At 50.4% G+C, this 21582-nt stretch overlaps 1 protein-coding gene across 1 annotated transcript; it reads right to left on the reverse strand.

The window, feature by feature from the left end:
* Window positions 1-4660: 4660 nt before the first annotated feature.
* On the reverse strand, window positions 4661-14959 carry Cx3cl1 (C-X3-C motif chemokine ligand 1). The gene is made up of 3 exons (XM_021170703.3): window positions 14797-14959; window positions 8925-9045; window positions 4661-7527 (listed from the first exon to the last, which is right to left on the reverse strand). The coding sequence occupies exons 1-3, from the start codon at window positions 14864-14866 to the stop codon at window positions 6531-6533; spliced, it is 1188 nt and encodes a 395-aa protein (XP_021026362.1). The 5' UTR covers window positions 14867-14959; the 3' UTR covers window positions 4661-6530.
* Window positions 14960-21582: the final 6623 nt, after the last annotated feature.

The following is a 21582-nucleotide window of genomic DNA, read 5'->3' on the forward strand; positions in this document are numbered from 1 at the left end:
CCTCTGCCTCTCTAGTGTTGAGATCTGACACTACAGTATTTCTTTACTTCCCTGAAGACCAGGAAGACTATATTTATTTATGGTCATCTGGTAATTCTATAGTCTTGTCTGAATACCCAATAACAAAATCCTGTATTCCTAGACCCTTGGGAGGCTGAGAGGATACTGTGCCCACCAGTTTGAGGTCAGCCTGGGCTACATATGATGCCCTGCATCCCCTCCCCCTCCCCTAATTAGGATGGTGGCAATCCCAGCACTTGGGAGGAAGAAGTGGGAAGATTATGAATTCATGGCCACCCTTGGAGACAAGTTATGTTCAAGGCTAGTCCACCCTATGTGAGACCTTATTTTGTCTTTGAAGATTCTATTTGCTGTTTATTTATGTGTGTTATATGTATTTTTTGTGTGTGAGCATGTGTACATGATATGGTGCCTTTGGAAGCTGGAGGAGGGCATCAGAACCCCGAGAACTGTTGATACGAGCTATTCTGAGCTGCCTGCCATGGGTGCAGAGAGCTGAACTCAGGTCCTCCAAAAGAGCAGCAGGTGTTTTTAACCACTGAGCCATTTCTTCAGCACCCCTCCAAGATCAAGTTTCAAAAGTGTGTGTGTGCAATTTCAAATCATGTAGAAATATGGATCATAGGTTCTAGTTACTAGCTAGGAACCCACCAGCCATAATTACGTGCCTTAAATGTTTGGTAAGGATTATTTTAAGATTTCTGAGATAAGTTCTTTTTTTTTTTTTTTTTTTTGGCTTTTCGAGACAGGGTTTCTCTGTGTAGTCATGGCTGTCCTGGAACTCACTCTGTAGCCCAGGCTGGCCTCGAACTCAGAAATCCGCCTGCCTCTGCCTCCCGAGTGCTGGGATTAAAGGCATGCGCCACCACGCCCGGCTCTGAGATAAGTTCTTATTCCTGTTTCTTTGGGGGGGGTCTGGGGGGGTTGAGATAGAGTTTCTCTGTATAGCTGTGGCTGTCCTGAAACTCACTTTGTACACCAGGCTGGCCTCGAACTCAGAAATCCACCTGCCTCTGCCTCCCAAGTGCTGGGATTAAAGACATTCGCCACCACTGCTCGGATTCTCATTCATGTTTTATATAGGAGAAAAACAAGGGACTGAGTCAAAGTTGCACAGCCAGAAAATCCCAAGTTATATTGTGTCCCAGTAGACAAGGTGCTCATTTTGAGCAGTACTGCTCTGCCCTCTAGGGGCAGCAGGGTGACCTGGAGGTTAAGGAAGGGCATCTGCTCTGGAATTCACCTGGCAGCAGAGGCACTGACTGCAATGGGTTGAGATTACAGAGGTCCCTCGGGAGTCCTAGCCGCTGAACTTGGCTCTGGTTCAGGTAAGCCAGCCTAGAACTAGGTTTTGCTTCAAGTCCTTGAAGTTGAGTCATTATGTACTTTGAACCTGTGCACGGGCCCTTGAGGCCTCTGAGCCCTCCCTGCAAACCCCCTTAGAGCAGCTGTATGCACTGATATATACTATGCTTGAACACATATACTACATGCAACACACACACACAAACACACACACACACACACACCCCTATTATTCGGCTCAAAGCTGGAAATTCCCAGCCATTCATTTGTGTGTTGTTCTTGTCTGTGGCCTCGCCCGTCTGGGGAATGCAGAAGTTGACCACAGATCTAGGAGTGATGGGACTAAGGTGGCAGGGCTGAGGCTGCCTACTGCCTAGGTTCCCTGATGACCGGGGACGGGGGGGTGGGGGGAGGGAGAGGGAAAGGGGTGTACCTGTTGCAGTGAGTCCTAAAACTCTGGCCAAGTAGGAGGTAGAGGCAAAGGTTGAGAAGGAGGGGCTGTAGCTTAATAGCACAAATCCCAGGCCTATACTCCCCAGGGCTGAGGACAGGAGGTCGGTCGGAGGGGCTCAGGAGTCTGCACACCTATGAATCTGTGGCTCAACCATGACCCATAGGAACAGTGTGGAGCTGGGCATAGTGGCACACACTGCGGCACTGGAAAGGTGAGGGGAGAGGGTAGACCATTAAGGCTTTAGTAAGTTGCTCTGCCCCTTTATTTCTGCTGGACTCCTTGCAGTGTAGGAAGAGGTCAAGAGAGACACCGTCAAAGCCAGCCTGGGCCACATGGGGAGACCTGGTCTCAAAAAAATCAACCTCCAACCCCCCAAAGTCTAATGACATATTTCTTAAGATCTGAACTCTGGAGAAAGGCCTGGTCCCGTGCCAGCTCTGTGGGAGACTGGAACGAGACTGGAACAAATCACAGGTCTTCAGATCCTGGGATGGGCCAGGTGCTATACCACTGAGCTGTGCCCCCGAGCCTGAGTTCACATATCCTTGGCAAACTTTATTGTTATGGTAAAGCTCACTGCCGGAAGAGCTTGGCACACAGCCTGCCACGTGGAAATTATGAAGGAGGAGTGCCTATTATCAGCACGGTTGCACGGAGTTTCAGAATAACTGCCATTTCAGACTTGGAATTGGGGACGGGAGTTGCCTTCGCTAAGTCAAACTGGCTGAACTGAAAGAGAAAACTGTGAGGGCGTGGAGCTTTGAGGTCCCTGGGGAGCCTTGAACCGGGATCCAGTTTTCTCGACTCCCTTCCTCTTCCTGAACCTGTTCAAGATGTCACCCACACCTGCAACCCTTCCGGCCAGGGGAAAGCCTGGGGCAACAAACTGGGGAATTAGGTCAGGAGGATGCAGGTCTGCCTGAAGAACTCTCCTCAAAGAGGGAGAGCTGACTGCAGCTATCATGGACTGCGGGTCTCTGCTCCTGATGAAAATGGGCAGGAAACGATGGGGCGAGGGAGGCCCCAGAAGAAAGGGAAGTGAGATCATGGTCTGCCTTCCCTTGACGTGTTTTTGATAGACACAGGGGCTCCAAAATAATGTCCTTACCAAGAGGGTGGTGACAATAAATGGCACCTGATGGATCCCAGTGAGCCCAGAGAGCAGGAGATGTCTGGGCTGCATAGGACAGCTGGTCCACAGGCTGTAACCCCCATGCCCAACCCCCACCTGTCACCTGGAAAGAACACAGGCCTGTGGGGTCCCCTGAGTCACTGAGAGAATTTAGGAAATGAGTGTACCTGGCTAACTTCCTGATTTTTAAATGCTGTCTCTAATTTTATTTTCAATGATTTACTTATTTTTATTTCACAAGTATGAGTGGGTGTCTGCGCGTGTGTGACGGTGCCTGGAGTGATGAGGGGCGGGGGGAGTATCAGATGTGGGTGCTGGAAGCCAAACCTGTGTCTTCTACAAGAGCAGAAGGTGCTCTTAACTCTTTCCAGCCATCTCTCCAGCCCCTCGCTGCCTCCAATGTTTTTTTTTTTTTAATTTATTTATTTTATGTATGTGAGTACACTGTAGCTGTACAGATGGTTGTGAGCCTTTATGTGGTGTAGGACCTCTGCTCCCTCTGGTCAACCCCATTCGCTCCAGTCAGCCCTGCTCGCTCCGGTCAACTCTGCTCGCTCAACCCTTGATTGCTCTGGACCAAAGATTTATTTATTATTATACATAAGTACATGTAGCTGACTTCAGACACACCAGAAGGTGGCATCAGATCTCATAACAGTTGGTTGGGAGCCTCCATGTGGTTGTTGGGATTTGAACTCAGAACCTTCGGAAGAGCAGTCAGTGCTCTTAACTGCTGAGACATCTTGCCATGATGCCTCCAATTTTAAAACTACAACGTAGACACTGAGTCTACGATGTTATTGATAGAAAGATGTTCTGACATTTAATAACTGCAGAATATGTGCCATTTTGCACTTTACTAATAAAATCTAGCCACTCAAGCGGTTGAAGGCAGGAGGACTATAAGATCTGCTTAGGCCAGTCTGAGCAACTCAGACAATGTGTCAAAACAAAACATGAAGAAGAGAGCGGAGGGTGCAGAGGTCAGGAGTACAGTGCTTTGCCTAGCACGCCTGAGGTCTGGGGTTTTAGCCCTATTCAAAAGGAAAACCACATAAACAAACAAACAAACAAACAAACAAACAAAAAACCAGCTAAATCACTGATAGCAAAGTAAATCCCAACTCTAACACATCACAGTGAGGGGAAAAATGTCCGTTTTAGAATTCATGAAAGATTGTATACCATAGGCTGGACCTGACCTGAGATAACCCTGTGCTGTTTTCAACCTGCACAACTAATGATGTATATTGAAAAGCGGAAGGGCCGCTGAGCGGCTCACACTTGGGTCCTATCTAGGAGCTTCCTGGTTTCTTGAGAAGAGCTAGTTGGTCCCTCTTCGTCTTTATATGAGTCAGGAATGAGTAGAGACAGTGTAGAGGAACATGTAGACACCATATAAGTGACAGTAACATCAGGGTGGTGGCTCCTGGACACTGAGTAGGACCCACAGGGATCCTGAGTCTTGACAGACCAAGAGATCAGTCACACCCACGTGCATAGAGGCCCAGGAAGGTGAAAGGTACCGGGTCACCATTACACACACAGAGGCAGCACTGGGCCAGGCCAGGGCCCAGTTCTCCTCATTCCCATCTGCAGGGCCTTCTGGGAAAATCCCTACCTCTGATTCAAATGAGTTAGAGACCCAGGTCTTAGAACTTGTCCAGTCTCCTCTTCCATTCCCCAAGCTCCCACCCCACCCCCACCCTGGCCGAGGCCTACCCCAGAGAAAAATTCCCTGATTTAATTCACAAGACTTTAAAATTTTATTAGTAAAATACAAAATGGCACAGACATTGGTAATGATGCTTGAAAAAAAAACCCTAAAGGATCAACAACTTCCAAAGTCCTCCTCAGATTGTTACGGCCCACATTCTGCTCGGGGAGGGAGGAACCAACAAAGTCTGACGACATTATTCCCAACCCTTAAAGGTTCCCCAACGAAGGAGCCAGGATATAGTGCACTCGGGCTGCTGCGGCTCAGGCCTACAACTGGTACTGTAGAGCGAGACCAGAGCCGCCCACAGGCTTCCCAGGATGAGGGTCGACAAGGGGTTGGCTTTCTCACTCTCAGGAGCCAACTGAGCTTCCACCTATTAAGGAGTGAGTCACTGGCTTCTGGGTGAAGCCCGCCCCTGGGAGGCTCCGAGGGTAAGAAGGTAAAGGAAGGTAACGTTGGAGCTATTCAGAGCAGGGTGGGGAGAGCTGCCCCCCCCAGGGGCGTGGCCTGCCGGCTCTGTGCTGTTCAGCTGCTCCTTGCTTCAGCAGTCACATTGTGCCCAGGGCAGAGTCCCTTCCAGAAAATGTCACGGGGCTCTTGGAGAATGCTATGGGAGTTCTGGCCCTGCCTGCAGTGGGGGCAAAGGTGAGTCCTTGGCGTGAACAGTGCTCTCAGAGATAGGAAAGGACCCTGACAGCCTCTGTATGAGCTGACTATTCAAGTACACACATGCACAAGTCCCTACACTGAAATTGGGTTTGTGGCCACTCCAGGGGTTTACCCTGGATCCTCTGCCTCCGAGGGGCTTGTCCTAATCTTTCCTATGTGGCTTGTCCTTTAGCCAGGGCAGACCTGTGACTGTCACCTTGGTGCATGGGGGAGGGGTGCCTAGTGAGAACACAGGGGAAGCCATCTGAGTTGGCCTCTGTTCCTGCAAGTCCCCAACTCAGCCTCCATTTTGGGGGGGCCCTACAGGGTACGATCTGCACTCTCAAGCCACCCCTTGCCAGCCCTCAGAATCGCAGGGTACAAAAACGTCAGTCCAGTGGAATGGCAGTGACTATTAATGTTGATAAGGGCCGGGGTTGCACCCAGGGGTGGAGACAAGGATCTCAGAGAAAGTGATGATGTCAGGGCCACAGGTTATTGCCAGCTCTGGACCACGTTTCTTTCCTTTTACAGGTGGGGCACTTTGTGGTGCCAGTAGCCGAGTGGGGACCGGACCCTTCCTTCAGACGCAGCATGCCTTCACAGCACATCCAAGTCTGGGGAGGAACACTTTAAACCCTCACGCAAGCTTGTCTCCCTTCACAGAGAGCTCCAGAAAACACAGCATTAACCTCATGCAAGAAAAGACACAACAGCGGTGTTGATGGTGATGGTGGTGCGCTCTGTACAGGGGATAGAGGGAGACATAGGGCAGATAGCACCGCAGCTGGCCGGGGAGGAGAAGGACTGGTGACTGCAGCAAAGCCAGGAGACACAAGGAGGTCAGGGGGACAGGCAGATAGGCCTGGCCTGCTGCTTGTGATATGGGCGGACCACGGTGCGCGCGGGAAACAGGTGTCGTCGCAGGGGCTGGGAATCCAATAAATAATTGTTCACTGGAGTTGGGGTGTCAAGGGCCCCTCTAACCAGCCAGCAGCAGAGGATTCTTTCAAATATAGAGGAGCTGGAAGGTCACCTGCTCTGTCTCTGATAAGTGAATAGTGGTCTAGGGTGGCCTCCGGGGCCACCCCTCAGGGTAGGGGGGGTCGGATGGAGCCCACAGCCCCTGGAGGGTCCAGCTTCTCCATTCCCATTTCCCCAGCGTGGATGAAGGTGGGTATGAGGATGGGGGGGGGTCCCCAGACAGCTGTCCGAATCACACTCTGGACACAGGCAGGCAGGCAAGCAGCTCACACTGGCACCAGGACGTATGAGTTACTGCCACAGCTACGGGGGACGTAGCGGAGGCCTTCTACCATTTCCCCCGCCATTTTGCGGGGACAGCCCTGGAGGCTCTGGTAAGCAAACATGGCCACCCCTAGGCAGAAGAGAAGACCAAGGAAAGCCAGTAGCCCCACTGCCTGCCTCCGGGTGGCTGCCTGGGTGTCGGGGACAGGAGTGATAAGCACACTCAGTTTCTGGGGATCTGCAGTGGCGTGGATGGGTTCCTCTATCTTGGGAGCCTGGCTGCCCGAGGCCACCAGCTCTGGGCTGGGGGTCTCTTCAGAGGAGATGGGAGCCACTGAGGGGTGGACTGTGTTGCCAGGCCCCCTCTCCTGGAAATTATCAGTATGAACTGGGTTTATCTCCTCAGACCCTAGAGACTTCTCTGGATTGAGATCCTGTCCCTGGACCCATGGGGGCTGGCCTTCGGACCCAACATTCTCCTCTGGGGTTGAAGGTGAAGTAGTGGACACCTGAGGAGATGGGGCTGTAGTGGAGGGGGACTCAGTAGCTTTTTCCTCAGCCCAGGGGCTAGATCCAGATTGGTAGACAGCAGGACTCGGCCAGACGGTGGTCGAGATGGCAACCGCCTCAAAACTTCCAATGCTCTGAGGCTTAGCCGTAAGCCCTGCATCCTGTGCCTCGGAAGTTGAGGGAGATGATCCGGTCACTGCTGCCGGTGGCTCTTGGGAAGTCCCCATGGGCCCCCTGGCCTCCTGGGAAATAGTAGTCAGCTCCAAAGCAAGCTCTTCCAATGTGGCGGATTCAGGCTTTGTCAGGGCAGATGGGGACAGTCCCCTGGTGGCCAAGGTGATCCCTGGTGTCACATTGTCCACCCGCTTCTCAAACTTGCCACCATTTTTAGTCAGGGCAGCAGCCTGGTGATCCAGATGCTTCATGGCGTCTTGGACCCATTTCTCCTTCGGGTCAGCACAGAAGTGTCTGTGCTGTCTCGTCTCCAGGCTATAAGGAAAACAGGGGGCTGGTGATGCCCAGATTCTAGACAGCCAGGCTGCTGTGGTGTGGGGTACTGCTCGCATGCTCTGCAGCCAAGCTGGCCTGGCTTAGTAGCATGAGGTTTGGGGCCCACTCCATCCCCTATGTCTCCTAGTCTTCCCTCGGCTGAGATGCCTGTGGTCTGGAGGGGAACCCTCCACCTCAGATGAACTGTGGCATTCAGCATTCAGCCTGAGGGACTTCCCCTTTCATAACCAGGAAAGTCCCAAGCAAATGGGCATCCAACTTTTGTGATATTGTTAAGCAAAATAAAGGGCAAACTATCTAGAGAAAGTGCATCGCGTCACAGCAGGGATTGTAAGATTTAGAAATAACCATAGTATCAACTGCATCTCTGCTACCAAGGTAAGGGGCTCTGGGCTCTGAGTGGGGTTTCTGTCTAGAGCTTCCCATGAGGCTGTCCATGACGCTTTGCCCCAACAGCAGCTCAGAGCTGACTGGAGCCCACATTCCACGCTACAGCCTCTGCAGTTCATACACACTCTACACTGTAGCCACTATGCTAATGCCCTTTAACACGTGGGAAAAGGAGGTTGACAGACAAAGCATGCCCAGTTGGGGTATTCTGGGAAGCTGTGGCACTCCCAAGGGTTCCAGTTTCCCTCTTCTACTTCCTTTAGAAGAGAGAGGGAAGCATTTGGGGGGTATCTGGAAGAAGTAATCCTTGCTGGGGGAGCAAAGCAAGCAGGCAGGAATGCACTTTGAACCCCACTCTTTGAGGGAGCGGTCTAGGGACAGGAAACGCTGGACTTCCTCCAACAGAGCCTGAGTTTAAAAGGACACTGATCATTTCCTGCATGGCTGAGGCTGCTCAAGGGGGCACCATCAGTGCTGGGGAAGGGACTCGGGACTGAGCAAACAGTATGCACCATGTGCCCCAGAAGGAACAAGGGACCAAACTGGCCAGGCAGAAAATGACTGACTGGGCCTGTTTCCTCCCCAGAGGCTCTGAGGGCCCTGCTCTTCTGTCACTTGGTGATGACCATCCTTGTGGTTAGCCAATCATTTTAGCTCCTCCACCTCCTCTCACCCTGCTGCTACCCATCTCCTGCCTAGTCTGGATCCTGCTCTAGTAGGCCACTTCCCTCAACCTCCCCATGGGATCTAGTGGGCTGAGGAGAGGAGGCTCCATCCTGGGTGCTGCCCTGAACCACGGTGAGCCTTCCAGGAAACCATTTCCCACCTCTGTTGTTTATTACTGATCTTAGGGTCAGCGAGATAGCCTGTGGGCCTGAAACAAGGCCCACACTTGCTAAGGCCTTTGGCAGGAAGCCCAGGGTGAGGAGGGGGAGAGGGAGGGCTGGAATGTCCTAGGGCCTCTGGGGGTCGAAAGGGATACCTACACAATGGCACGCTTGCCGCAGGACTCCTGGTTTAGCTGATAGCGGATGAGCAAAGCCACTGGGATTCGTGAGGTCATCTTGTCGCACATGATGTCGCATTTCGTCATGCCGAGATGCTGACCTGGATCCACAGAGGCCAGCAGTCAGTAGGACCCCTGGGCATCTGGTGCCCCATACCCATTTCAGCTCCTCAAGGCTATACTCCCAAGCCAGAGTCCACATCTAACCCAACCCTTGATAACCTGCCAGACAGCAAGAGTCTCAGCCTCTGGGGTTGTTTTGGACTGATAAAAAATTAACCTTTATTTATAAATCTCATTTTGCCTGATACCTGGGAAGCATTTCATGTTGTTGTTGTTGTTGTTGTTATAATAATAATAATAATAGTAATTATTATTATTATTATTATTATTATTATTATTATTTTAAGACAAGGTCTCTATGTAGCTCTGGCTATCCTGGTACTCATTAAGACGCTCAGACTGGCCTTGAACTCATCAAGATCTGCTTGCCTCTGCCTCCCAAGTGCTGGAATTAAAGGTGTGGACCACAATTCCTGGCCTGGAAACGTTTAATTTTTAAAATAAAGTCATAGTGGGCAGAGGAATCTAAGGGAGATGTGATGGAGCAGTCCTGCTCTTCCAGCCCTGTTCCACCCCCACGGCATTGCCTTCCTTGCTCATCCCTGTCTTGTGCTCAGCAATCACCCTACACATGCATCCTCCTCCTCCACACACATGTGATCAGGTGCAGAGATCAGGTAAGGTTCTGTGTTGAACAGGAGAGCTTACCTCCCTGGGAAGTGTGTGAGTGTCTGCTGAGCAGATCCCCCTGTGTTCTGCAGAATGAATTTGGGATAAGGAGTTCAGGAGAAAAGGTGGGAGCAAAGTAGGGGGCAAGGGCATGCAGATAGCAGGGATTTCTGTGAGTGGATAAACCTAGTTATTTGATATAAACATTTTTGCATTCTGTGTCTATCAGCCTGCATTGTCTAAACCAATGGTTTAGACAGTTCCTCACTGGTGGTGACCTCTGACCATAAAATTAGTTTTGTTGCTACTTCATAACTGTAATTTTGCTGCTGTTATGGATCATAATGTATGCATTCTGATATGCAGGTGGTCTTAGGCGACCCCTATGAAAGGGTCATTTGACCTCCAAGACATCACAACCCATGGGTGAGAACCTCTGATCTAAATCTCCAGCAGAGTGTCCTATCATCTGCCCCAGTGTAAACTCATGGAAAATGGTGTGTGTGTGTGTGTGTGTGTGTGTGTGTGTGTGTGTGTGTGTGTGTGTGTGTGTGAAGAGCTTGGGTTCTAGATCTGAGTAAAGGCTATATCGAACATCTAGAACCCAAGGACTCCCCAGGAAGTAGCATGGAGTAAGCTGACTCAGCTGTTAGAACTTGGGAGCCTAATTGTTCTTCAGCTCCACTGAAACACACTGCTTGTGCATAATACTTACACACATATGGATGTGCAAACATGCTCCATCTCGCCAAGAATGATGGGCGGACGGAGCTCAGGGATACAGTGGTGTGCATGAGTTTGTGCTCAGCACAACCCCTAAAAAAAAAGAACTAGCCAAAGCCAGCACAAAGCCTAACCAACTCCTTGCCCCATCACCTCCTGGCCATGAGTCACTCCACATTGTGGAAAAGGAAGTTTGGGCTGCAGGTCTGAGCTGGGTCATCAAGACCAGTCCTAGTAGTTCCTGACCTCATTGAATTACAGTGCTGTCTTCTCTCCCCTAAGAACTAGGCTATGAAAGTCACAGGTCAGGGCTGGGGAGATGGTTCAGTAGCTAAAGTATTTGCCACACCAGCTTGAGGATTTGGGTTTGATTCCCCAGAACCTATGTAAAAAAAACCATGCATGGTAGTGTGTGTTTGTAATCCCACACTGGAGGAGCAGAGATAGGCAGATCCGTGGGGCTCACTGGCCAGTCAGGAGTGACCAGTCACTGAGCTCCAGATACCAGGGAAGAAACTGTGTCTCAAAAAACAAGGTGGGTGGTTCCTGAGGAACTACGCTAGGATTGATCTCTGCTACCCCCAGACTCCTTCGCCCTCCTCCATTCCTCAGTAGACCTAAGAATAGCTCAGCTGTGTCCCCACTTCCTAAGACCCTGGTGCCCACTCCTCCATGGGTCTGGCAGATATCTTCCTGGAGAAATCATGGGATGATCTGAGATAGGCAGCTGTGTGGCGAGGATGATCCCCCAACTAGGATAGAGAAGACCACTACTGCCTGCAGAGCTGTGAGGGCCACAGAGCCCTTGGCTGGGTTCTACCAGGATGGCTATATCACTGAGAGAAGCCTTTCCCTTCTTTAGTCCTAAGTTCTCATTTCTAGAAAGGGAGACAGCGCTTCTGTCCAGCAAGCCACCTACTGTCCACTAAATGAGTTGAGGGATTAGAGATCCATTGTGTCTGCGCCACTGTGTTCCTCACTGCTGGCAACCTGGGCACTCAGTAAAAACTCATAAAAGAAGTAATATTTCAGTCTACTTGTCTTCCTTTACATATATCCACCCACCCACCCTTCCATCTATGTACCCATTTATTTATCCATTCATCCATCTGTCCATCTGTCCATCCATCCATCCATCCACCCAGCTTTCTATCCTCCTACTTACCTCCTTTCTCCTAGCTCCCTTCTTGTTCCTACTCATCCTCCCCCATCCATCTACCCACCCTACCCTACTCGCCCACCTGTCCGTCTGTCACCCTTTCAAAGTCTCACCCACCCATCAATTTCTTTTCACTCACTGCCTATAACTAATCCACTCACCAGTCATGCATGCATGCATCCATGAATCCATTCATCCATGCATCCACCCACCCATCCATCTACACATCCATCCATGCATCCATCTATCCATCCATCCATGCATCCATCTATCCATCCATCCATCTATCCATCCATGCATGCATGCATGCATCCATGCATGAATCCACCCACCCATCCATCCACGCATCCATCCATGAATCCATTCATCCATGCATCCATCCATCCATGCATCCATCTATCCATCCATCCATCCATCCATTTCTTAAGTCAGCCAGCACTGGCTTGAATGGGAGTTGGGGTGAAAATGGGACCTGTCTCAGCCTTCAGAAGGGTCCTGGATCTATGGGCAGGTAAGATACACATGATGATGATGAGGAAGGTTGAGCACCTACTGTGTTTCAGATCCTGTGTTCAGCACACACACATCTGCTCAATAAGAGCAGTAATAAGTAAGAGAATTAATAAAACTCCCAACCCCTGCATAGGGCACATTGCTATCCTCTTCTTATAGATGGATGCAGAAGCTGAAGATCAGAGGGTTCAGCCGCTTGCCACTGTAAGCACAGTCTACTGCTTGTGGCAGAGCAGGTTCTTCCTAAACGTACAGTTGCATAATCCTGGCAAAGCCCCACATTCTGGCCATTCACAAACACCTTAGGATTGACAGGAATGAGAGATAGCTTTCAAATGTGAGGAGTAATCAGGGGAGGCTTCCTGGGAGAAGCATGCTTCCGGTTGTCCCTTAAGGACTGCTAAGACACAGTGGGTGGGCCCTGAGGCAGCTTTTCTCAATGGCTGTACTGTTCTCATTTTGGACCTGCTCATTTTTTGTTGTGGGGACTGATGCTGTGCACTCTACACCAGGAGCTGAAAATATTGGGACATTTGTAATATAATAATAATAATAATAATAATAATAAATTTGGAAATTGCCAAATATCCCCTGGGAGGACCATCATCCTATAGAGAGCTCATTCATTTCCCAACCTCCTTCCCACAGATAACGTCAACATCACGTAGGCACGGGACAGCACATTTCCCATAGGCCCCTCTCAGGAGGCTGAGGCAGGAGGAGAGCTACATGGAAAGACCCTGCCTCAAAAACAAAACACAAACCAAGCAAACAACACAAGTTAAGCCACCCCTCCCTTCCTGTGCTTTTTCCTTCTAACAGACTAATGGCTTACTGGTTTATTTTTGTGTACTGCAGCCAAATTTCAGCCCCCTGAGAGCTGGGTCCCGTGGCCCCTTTATTCCCTGCTGTGGTCTTAACACCCAGAAATGCGCTTGCCACACAGCAGGTGTCCAGTGTGCCAACCAAGTGAATGGACGAGATGCATGCAGAGGTGCTTAATGGCATATAAAACCTCGACCAACAGAGAAGTGTGTGTGTGTGTGTGTGTGGGGCTTCTAACTAAATCCATAGGGCCCTCGATCTGACTGACACTGGAGCTGTCCGCCTCTGCCCCCCTCCACCCCCACTGAGGATGGGGGAAGCAGGCTGGAACATCTGAAAGCAGATATTTTTTTCTTTCTTTTTCTCTTTCTTGCTGAGACTTGAGTGGGAGTGAATGCGTCAGTGCTGGAGAGCAGCCTTCCCTGCTCCAACTTGCATTTGCAGGTTTGTTACATAAAGCGCTGAGCGCTGGCTCGCTCGCCTGACACAGCCCTGCAGACCCACATTTGGGGACTGACGCAGATGCCCTGCACCAGTCTGCAGCAGCCCTAAAGCCTGAGACACCCCCCACCCCTTGCTGAGGGAGCTCCAGGGTGAACCCAGCTGAATACCTCATTCAAGGAGAGAAGAAGCTGAGGTTCACTGGGGTTGCATCATCTATCCTCACTGTGTCCTGGCAAAGCCAGCAACCACGATTAGGGTCCTCAGACATCAGACATTCTGGGTTTTCTTTTCAACCTTGCCTAGGATTTCCCTATCAGCTTAGGAAAGTGATAGCCACCACCATGACCACATGCACTTTCCAAAATGCCTCCCTAGACACTGGAGTTTTCTCACCGGTAATGTGATGAATGCTACAGCAGCTGGGACCAGAGAAGTCAAGACCCTGCTCCACTGACACACAGGGAGGTGATGGCAAAGCAACCTCCATCTGATTCCTACTTCCCAGTGTGCACTGTCTACAAATATCTCAGGCTTGAGGGCCAGGGCTCAGACAGCAGAAAGGCAGGCACAATTTTATCCCACCACCCCCACTCCCACCCACTCACCCACCCAGCTCCCTGTGGCACTGATGATTTAGTTCCATGGATGCTGGGGGTTGGCTCTCAATTTTTCCAGTTTCACTGTGCGCCCTAAGGCAGAGTGCCACCTTCTCTGAGCGACAACCTGCTAATTTAGCCTGGCTAAATAGCCTCGGCCCTCCCTGAGGATGGATGGAGCTCTAGAGGTTAACGGAGGTGGAATGGTCAACAGAGAAGGTGGGCAAGGCTGTTGGTCTCTCCTTCATTAAGTCCCTGGGCATCACTCTCTCCTGCCCTGCATACTGGCTGAGCATCCTCAGACAGATCTCTGGCTCTAGCTCTCCATCTTTCCTATGTCCCTAGGAATGTCTACACCTTATACTACCAGGTAGTGGAGTCCAGGAAGCAAGTCCGTAGAGACAAAATATTTTCTAAGCTGGGTTTGGAGAAAGTGGCAAGGATGATGGGGGAGACACAGGCAGAGAGACGACAAGCTGCACGCCAGTACTAGAGACAAGCTCCATCCCCGTGAGCTGCAGTGACCTTGACCTTAACTATTTCTGGGGGCCTGGAGCGACAGGGCAGGGGAAAGTCCTACCTAGTCCCTGGCCCCGGGCCAGAGCTTATACAGGTTATAGTTAACCTCAGTAGGAAGAACCACCTCTTGTCCGTCAGCCAGAAGCCTGCTCAGGTTTCTCTCAGCCCTCGCTCTCCTCCCCACACAGCTTCTGCCTCCCACAGACCCTCCGAGGTGTCTCCCCGACTCCCACCCCAGAAGCCACTGGGATGGCTGGGACTCGCAGGGGCCTATTTTCCCCAGGGAGATGCAGTCTGCATACCCTTCCTTTCTTCCCCAGGTAGGGTCGGGACCCACTCACCCGCCAGCAGAGTACACAGATGGAAGAACGCGGCCAGGCGCAGCAGCCACGCGAGCGGCGAGGGAGCCATGGCTGAAGTGCAGGAATTCGGCGGGCCAGGAGGCTGGGCCGCGTCGCAGCTCCTAATAGTCACTCGCGGCTGGTCTCGGTTGCTTTTTATAATGGGCTGGCAGCCTCCGCCCCCGGCGCCCGCAGTAGGAGGCGGTGGGAGGGGAGAGGAAGAGCCTGTAGCTGCGGCTGGATTCCTCCCAGGTTGCCAGGGAACCAGTTGCACTCCTGCGCTGGGCTCCGCTGCGGGAGCGGCGCGACGGGAACCTGGTGGGTTAACAGGGTTACTTACCTTCCCTGGAGAATCTAAGTCTTTTCTAAGCGGGACACTGAGCCAGAGACATGCAGAGCGCTGGTCCCCGCCAGGCAGGATCTGCCAAGCTCTTTCTTGATCTGGGGGCGGGTGGGGTCTTTCGCCCATGTGATGCAGAACCCCCAGCAATCACCCCTTAAAATCCCCAGATACATTTCAGCCTATGTATCTGCTGGACTCAACACCGATCCTGGCAAGCAGTTTCCTGAAACATAGATCCAGTCCTGCCTTCTATGGACAGGTGGGGAAACTGAGGCCCAGAGAAGGGAGAGACCATTCCAAATCACACAGAGCTTCACTCGATAAACTTATCAAGACCACAGAGGAGATGACTGCAGAGCCAGGGCTGCTGAGGACATAGAGGGAACACGGGCCTCCTGGCCTCCTTAGCTGTTGTGTGCCCCCTCTAGCCTTTGCTCTACCCAGGGCTGGCTGTGCCTTCTGTTAGCTCCCAAAACAGCACAGCCACGAACTTGTCTTCGGAGCTAAGGGTCTCTTGGCTCCTCTTGGACCCTAGTGCAGAGCCTTAGAGAGGTCCTGCCTCCCTCCAGGGTAACTCTGCCACTGTAGAGTCTGGCTAACCCAACTTCTGGCTTGGATCTTCCAGAAGCTTTCTCGATGAGACCAGGCAAGACCTAACAGCAAGGCTTGGGTACTGCACACAACCTGACTTCCCGGAAGACAGGGAGTACAATCCTAGGAGTCTAGAAAAGTCAGAGCCTCCCCAGCCTCGGGCTGGGAGTGAATTGCGCTACTCTTTTTGGGCTGCCAGCCAGAAGGAAAAACCAGTTTGTGTAGAAATCTGTCCTAGGCTAAGGTGCCAGCTGGACCATAGCCAGCCTGGTCCAGACTGCAGAGGCTGCAGCTGCCGCCCCCGAAGACCTCGTGCTCTCTCCTGCTATCCACTGTGGCAGGGCTGGCACCTGGGGTGGGAACTGATAGTGTTGAGGGTGGCTGTTCTGGCAGAGATCAATATCCACTGAGGCCCAGAGAACCTGCCCTCAGCTGGCCAGATAAGAAGCCAAGAAGCCTCATTTTACAGCTGGAGAGACTTAATAAGAAGTGATAAAAATGGAGGGCTGGGCCAGGTAGGGTACCTCATGTTTGTAATCCCAGCACTGAAGAGGTGGAAGAAGGATCGTCTAAAGTTCAAGTCTAGCCTGGGCTACATAGTGACTTCCAGCCTGGCTAGAACAAAAACAAAAACCCCAAACCAAACAGAGAAATAAAACCCAGAAGTCTAGGTTTCTTTGTGCCCATGCAGCAAATAGGATAAGAAGGGGGGGGGGACCAGAGGAAAAGGGAGAGAGAAGAGAGAGAAGACAGGGGTAGGTAGGGGAATCCAAGGAGGATTATGGGAAATCAACACTTACGTATTTAAAGGGAAAGGATCTGGGAATGGAGACTTGGAATCCCTGACTGGAGGGTGAGCTCCAGAGTAGACTTTGGAGGGCAGGGAGATGGTTTGCAGGGTGCAAGCCTGGCTCCGGAGTTATCGTGAAATGTTTGGGTTCTGTACAGTTAGGAAGGAGGCACTAACGTAACTAGGATCCAGGCACTCTCTAATAACGTTTCCCATGGTGCTGGGGGCGTAGCTCGGCTGTACAGCACTCACCTGGCATGCCAAAAGCCTGGGGTCTATCCCCAACTAAACAAAACTTAATGGAGTTCCATGATTAACCCACGTAGTCATGATAACACACCCAGGCTATAAGGCTAACATCCATCACTGTGGTGAGCTGCTTTATGGATGGAGTAGCTGAAGATAACCAGGGAGGAAGTCAAGAAGGATGGGATGACCAGCTAGCTGTCTCTTGGGTCTGAGTCACCACCCACTGGCAAGGAACCATTTGATAAGCAAGTGTCTGAATTGAGAAGGTAAAAACAGCTTTACTCTAACTTGCTCAGCTCCAGGGGTATTCCATGTTCCCTCCAGACCCAGCTTCAGCTCCAGGGGCAGTCGTGCTCCCTCCAGACCCAGCTTCAGCTCCAGGGGCAGTCCGTGCTCCCTCCAGACCAGCTTCAGCTCCAGGGGCAGTCCGTGCTCCCTCCAGACCCAGCTTCTTGACTACAAATGGTTGGTCCCACCCATCTCATCCAGGTTTCAAGGAGTGACTGTTGAGATGCGGTTTGGACACAGTAGCCAGGTTTTCAGGCCCATTGACCCAATTCAAGCTCAACTCTGCCCTTCCTAAAGGTCCCACTTGGGCAAGTTATTAATGCTCTATGTACTGCAGTGTTTCAGTCTGCAGTATGCTGAGGTGGTTTGAAATTTTTTGTTTTGTTTTGGTTTTTTGAGATAGGGTTTCTCTGTGTAGTCCTGGCTGTCCTGGAACTCACTCTGCAGACCAAGCTGGCCCCGAACTCAGAAATCGGCCTGCCTCTGCCTCCCAAGTGCTGGGATTAAAGGCGTGCGCCACCAAGCCTGGCGGTGGTTTGAATTTTGACCCCCATCTACAATTGTATTTGAGTTTTTGGCCCACGGGGAGTGGCACTATTAGTGGGTGTGAGCTTGTTGGAGGAAGTGTGTCAACTTGGAGGTCGGCTTTGAGGTCTCCTACACTCCAGCTCTGCCCAGTGTGGAATCAGTGTCTCCTTCTGCTGCCTTCTGATCAAGATGTAGAACTCTTGGCCCCTCCAGCATCATGTCTGTCTGCACGCTGCCATGCTTCCCACCATGATGATAGAGGATTAAACCTCTAAAACTGTAAAGCTAGCCCCAGTTAGAGATCTACCTTTATAAGAGTTGCCTTGGTCATGGTGTCTCTTCACAGCAATGGAACCCAAACTAAGACAGATGCTAATGGCCACCACTGCAAGTCCCCGGGGAAGTGAGTGAAACTGAGGGCTTTCTCAGTGCCCAGCATGTTTACAAGTCCCTTGTGTGTGCCTGGGGCTGTGGTAAGATAAAGAGACTCAGGGACTAGCAAATAAGCCAGAATTCTTGGCCTCAGTGAGCCTCAGCTCAGTAGCAGGAGGAAGGTCCAAGGCCTCCCCAGGACTCTCAAGCTGTGGGGCTGAGGCAAGAAATTAGAGAGCAGTAAGCTGGCAGTGTAGCTCAGTGTTCCAGTGCTTGGCTGACATACATGAGGGCCTGGGTTCCATCCCAGACTATGAAAATAAATAATAAGAAAGGAAGGAAAGGTTGGAACCGGGGGTGTGTAATTTATTTGGTAGACTACTTGCTTAGCTTGTGCAAAGCCCTAGCTTCCATCACCAGCAACACATAAAATTTGGTATGCTGACTTGCACCCATGGTCCCAGGGCTTGAGAGGTGGAAGCAGAAGGATTTGAATCAAGACCACCAGCATCTACACAGCCTGTGATATGAGTGAGACCCCAGTCTCAGGAGAAGACAAAGAAGAAAATGGAGGAGGAGGAGGAGGCAGGAGAGGAAGAGGAGAAGGAAGAGGAGAAGGAGAAGGCAGAGGAAGAGGAGGCAGAGGAGGAAGAAGAGGAGAAGGAAAAAGAAAAAGGAAAGAAAGGGAGGAGAGAGGGATGAATTCTTTGCCCAAAGCAAGGCAAAGCAAGGCTGGCCCCTCAACCATTCTTTGAAACATTTCAAGCAATACAGAAGAGAGAACGACAGAAAGTATTTTCATAGTTCAACCTCCAAGATTCAATGCTCAACATTTTTCATATTTGCTTTATCTTCCCCTCACCCCCTTGGCTAAACTATTGCAAAAAAAGTTTCTGGCCGCTTGACATTTTGCCTCCAGTAGAGCAGGGTGCCTCTCCATTTTCATTCATAAGTATGCAACAATTATAATTCTTCCACCTCACAGAAACAACAGTAACTCGCCTATGTCATGTAACACTCAGTTCACATTCCAATTTGTCCCCAAATGTATTCTTCTTTCTCCTTCACTACCTCAAAGTCTTTTCGTCCTTCCTTCCTTTCTTCCTTTCTTCTTTTCTTTCTTTCTTTCTTTGTTTCTTTTTTTTTAATCTTCTTTCTTTATTTTAGGATTTATTTTCACTCCTGTGCATGTTTGTGTGTGTGCCACCTGTGTGCAGGTGCCTGCTGAGGCCAGGAAAGAGCGCGGAATCCTCTGGAGAAAGGGCCACAGGCGGTTGTGAGCCATGGGAGGTGGGTGCTGGGAAGTGAACCCAGGTCCTCTGTCAGAGCAGCATACCTCTAAGCCATCTCTCCAGCCCTTCTTCACCTTTCCTACTCATTCCTTTCTCCCAGCCCCCTTCAGCCTCTCTTTCACAGGATCTCCATAACTAGCCCAAGTAAACCTTGAACTCAGAATCCATATATTTCAGTTTTACCAGTGCTGGGATATCCAGGCTTGAGTCACAGCTGGCAACATCTGCTTTTTTTTTAATCCTTTCTGAATTAGACTATCATCTAACCTTGTGCATTGCATACAGTTATTTTCTTGTACAAGTTGATACTTGTAGACCACTCGCTCATTTTTATTTTTATTTTTATGACATTGACCTTTCGAAGAGTCAAGAGCATTGTTTGTACAAAGCTCTCGTCCTAACTTATCTAGTTACTTCCTTATGAGTCATCTCATTTTTTCCCCTTATCCTGTGTGCTTCCTATAAACCAGAGCTTTAACCAACAGTTGGATGAGACCCAGAATTCACATTCAAAGCAAGACACTGGCATGAATGAGTAAGCCCGGGAGCTGTGTGTGAGCAGGGCGCTCACTTTCCCTTTGGTGCAAAGGGATTAGCAGGTGAATGAGTTGATTTTGTAGAAGTACTGTTGTCTTGTGACTCACAAACTTTCGGGCATGCCCTAGTCCCACAATATGCACGGAGGCAGGTTTGTTTATTTATTTGTTCCTTCATTCATTCATCCTCCGCTGGTGTGGCCCAGGCTGGTCTAGAATTTACTACACAGTCCAGGCTAGCTTTGAGTTTGAGAGCCTTCTCTCTGCGCTTCTCATGTGTGCAGGTCACCAGGCTCCCAGGCAGTGTTCTAACCAAACTCTCCAGGTGAGGGCAGAGCCTAGTCCAGATGAAGGTGCTGGTCTCCTTGGTAACAAGAGGGATCCCTGCACCAGTGGTTCTGAGGACGGGGCTGCAGGGAAGCTGCAGTTGTACCATGACCTAGTGTTGACAGAGGAAAACTGGGGTGTGTGGTGGGGAGTGGGGAGTGGGGAGTGGGCGATTTTGAGCTAAGGATGACTAGGGAAGCAATTTTAATGATATTCCACATCATTAATTCCACATCGTTATACAGTGGAGCATTTTTTGAGAAGGGGAACAGATTCTCATTTAGCCCAGGCTGTCTTCGAACTCCTCAACCCCCTGCCTCTATCTCATGAATGTTGAGATGCCAGGCATGTTCCACCAGGTTCTAGGACTTTATGTAAGAGAAATAGAACCTAGGGCTGTGAACATGCTAGGCATGCACTCTGCCAACTGAGCCAAACCTGGGGACCACCCAGCATCACTCAAAACAACAGACAGTACTTGTTGTTGTTGCTGCTGTCATTACTGTTTCATTTTGCATGTTGAATGCTGTTGGCATATTAAGCATGAAGATGGGTTGGCAAAATTGACCTGCAGCTTCAGGGATGTGGAAGGAAAGTTTACACAGCACTTATGTTAACCACCAACAGCAGATGGGCAGTTTGTGGAGATACTATGGTATGCAGAGATAGAATAAGTGTGGGGATACTGAGCAAAGAGGTGGTCTGATGGTTTGTATACGCTCGGCCCAGGGAGTGGCCTATTAGAGGGTGTGGCCCTGTTGGAGTAAATGTCTCACTGTGGGCTTTAAGACCCTCATCCTAGCTGCCTGGAAGTCGATATTCTGCTAGCAGCCTTCAGATGAAGATGTAGGACTCTCAGCTCTTCCTGCACCATGCTTGCCTGGATGCTGCCATGTTCCTACCTTAATGATAGTGGACTGAACCTCTAAACCAGCCTCTAAGTGGACTGAACCTCTAAGCCAGCCCCGATTAGGCGTTGTTTTTAAAAGAAGAGTTCTTGGTCATGGTGTCTGTGCATAGCAATGAAAACCCTAAGACAGGTGCTATTTCAGGGGGGTGGGAGTGGGGGTGGGGAATCCTCTTAGAACATACTAAATTAGCAGGGAAACTAGTGACCCAGGAATCAGAGACAAACTTGCTTAGCAGATAGAGGAGATGGAATCCTCTACAAAAAAACAAAACAAACAAACAAACAAACAAAAAAACCCAAAACCAAACCAACAACAACAAAAACCAAACCTTTAACAAGACATTAGAATTCCTTGGGGTCTCCAAAACCGATATCTCTAGGGTCTTAGGTATGGGCTGTGTTTAACAGCTTCCCTGGTAAACAGAACAAATAGCCAGATTTAAACATCCTTGAGCAGTGTGCTGTTTACCTTCTCTGTGTGTGCTTGCCTAGGAAGGGCTGTGTTTTCCTTCATATTTTATGTGGCACTTGGGGTTGTCTAAAGCCTAGGATCTAGGGAA

Source organism: Mus caroli, unplaced genomic scaffold (genome assembly GCF_978045245.1).
Source record: "Mus caroli unplaced genomic scaffold, Mus_caroli_1 scaffold_10, whole genome shotgun sequence".
Lineage (NCBI taxonomy): Eukaryota > Metazoa > Chordata > Mammalia > Rodentia > Muridae > Mus > Mus caroli.

Coding starts and splice junctions, on each gene's coding strand:
- Cx3cl1 (XM_021170703.3), bottom strand. CDS start 14,866: ATGGCTCCCTCGCCGCTCGCGTGGCTGCTGCGCCTGGCCGCGTTCTTC. Junction 9,046..14,796: donor TCTGTGTACTCTGCTGGCGG/GTGAGTGGGTCC, acceptor CTGTGGATCCAG/GTCAGCATCTCGGCATGACG. Junction 7,528..8,924: donor TGCGGCAAGCGTGCCATTGT/GTAGGTATCCCT, acceptor TTTTCCTTATAG/CCTGGAGACGAGACAGCACA.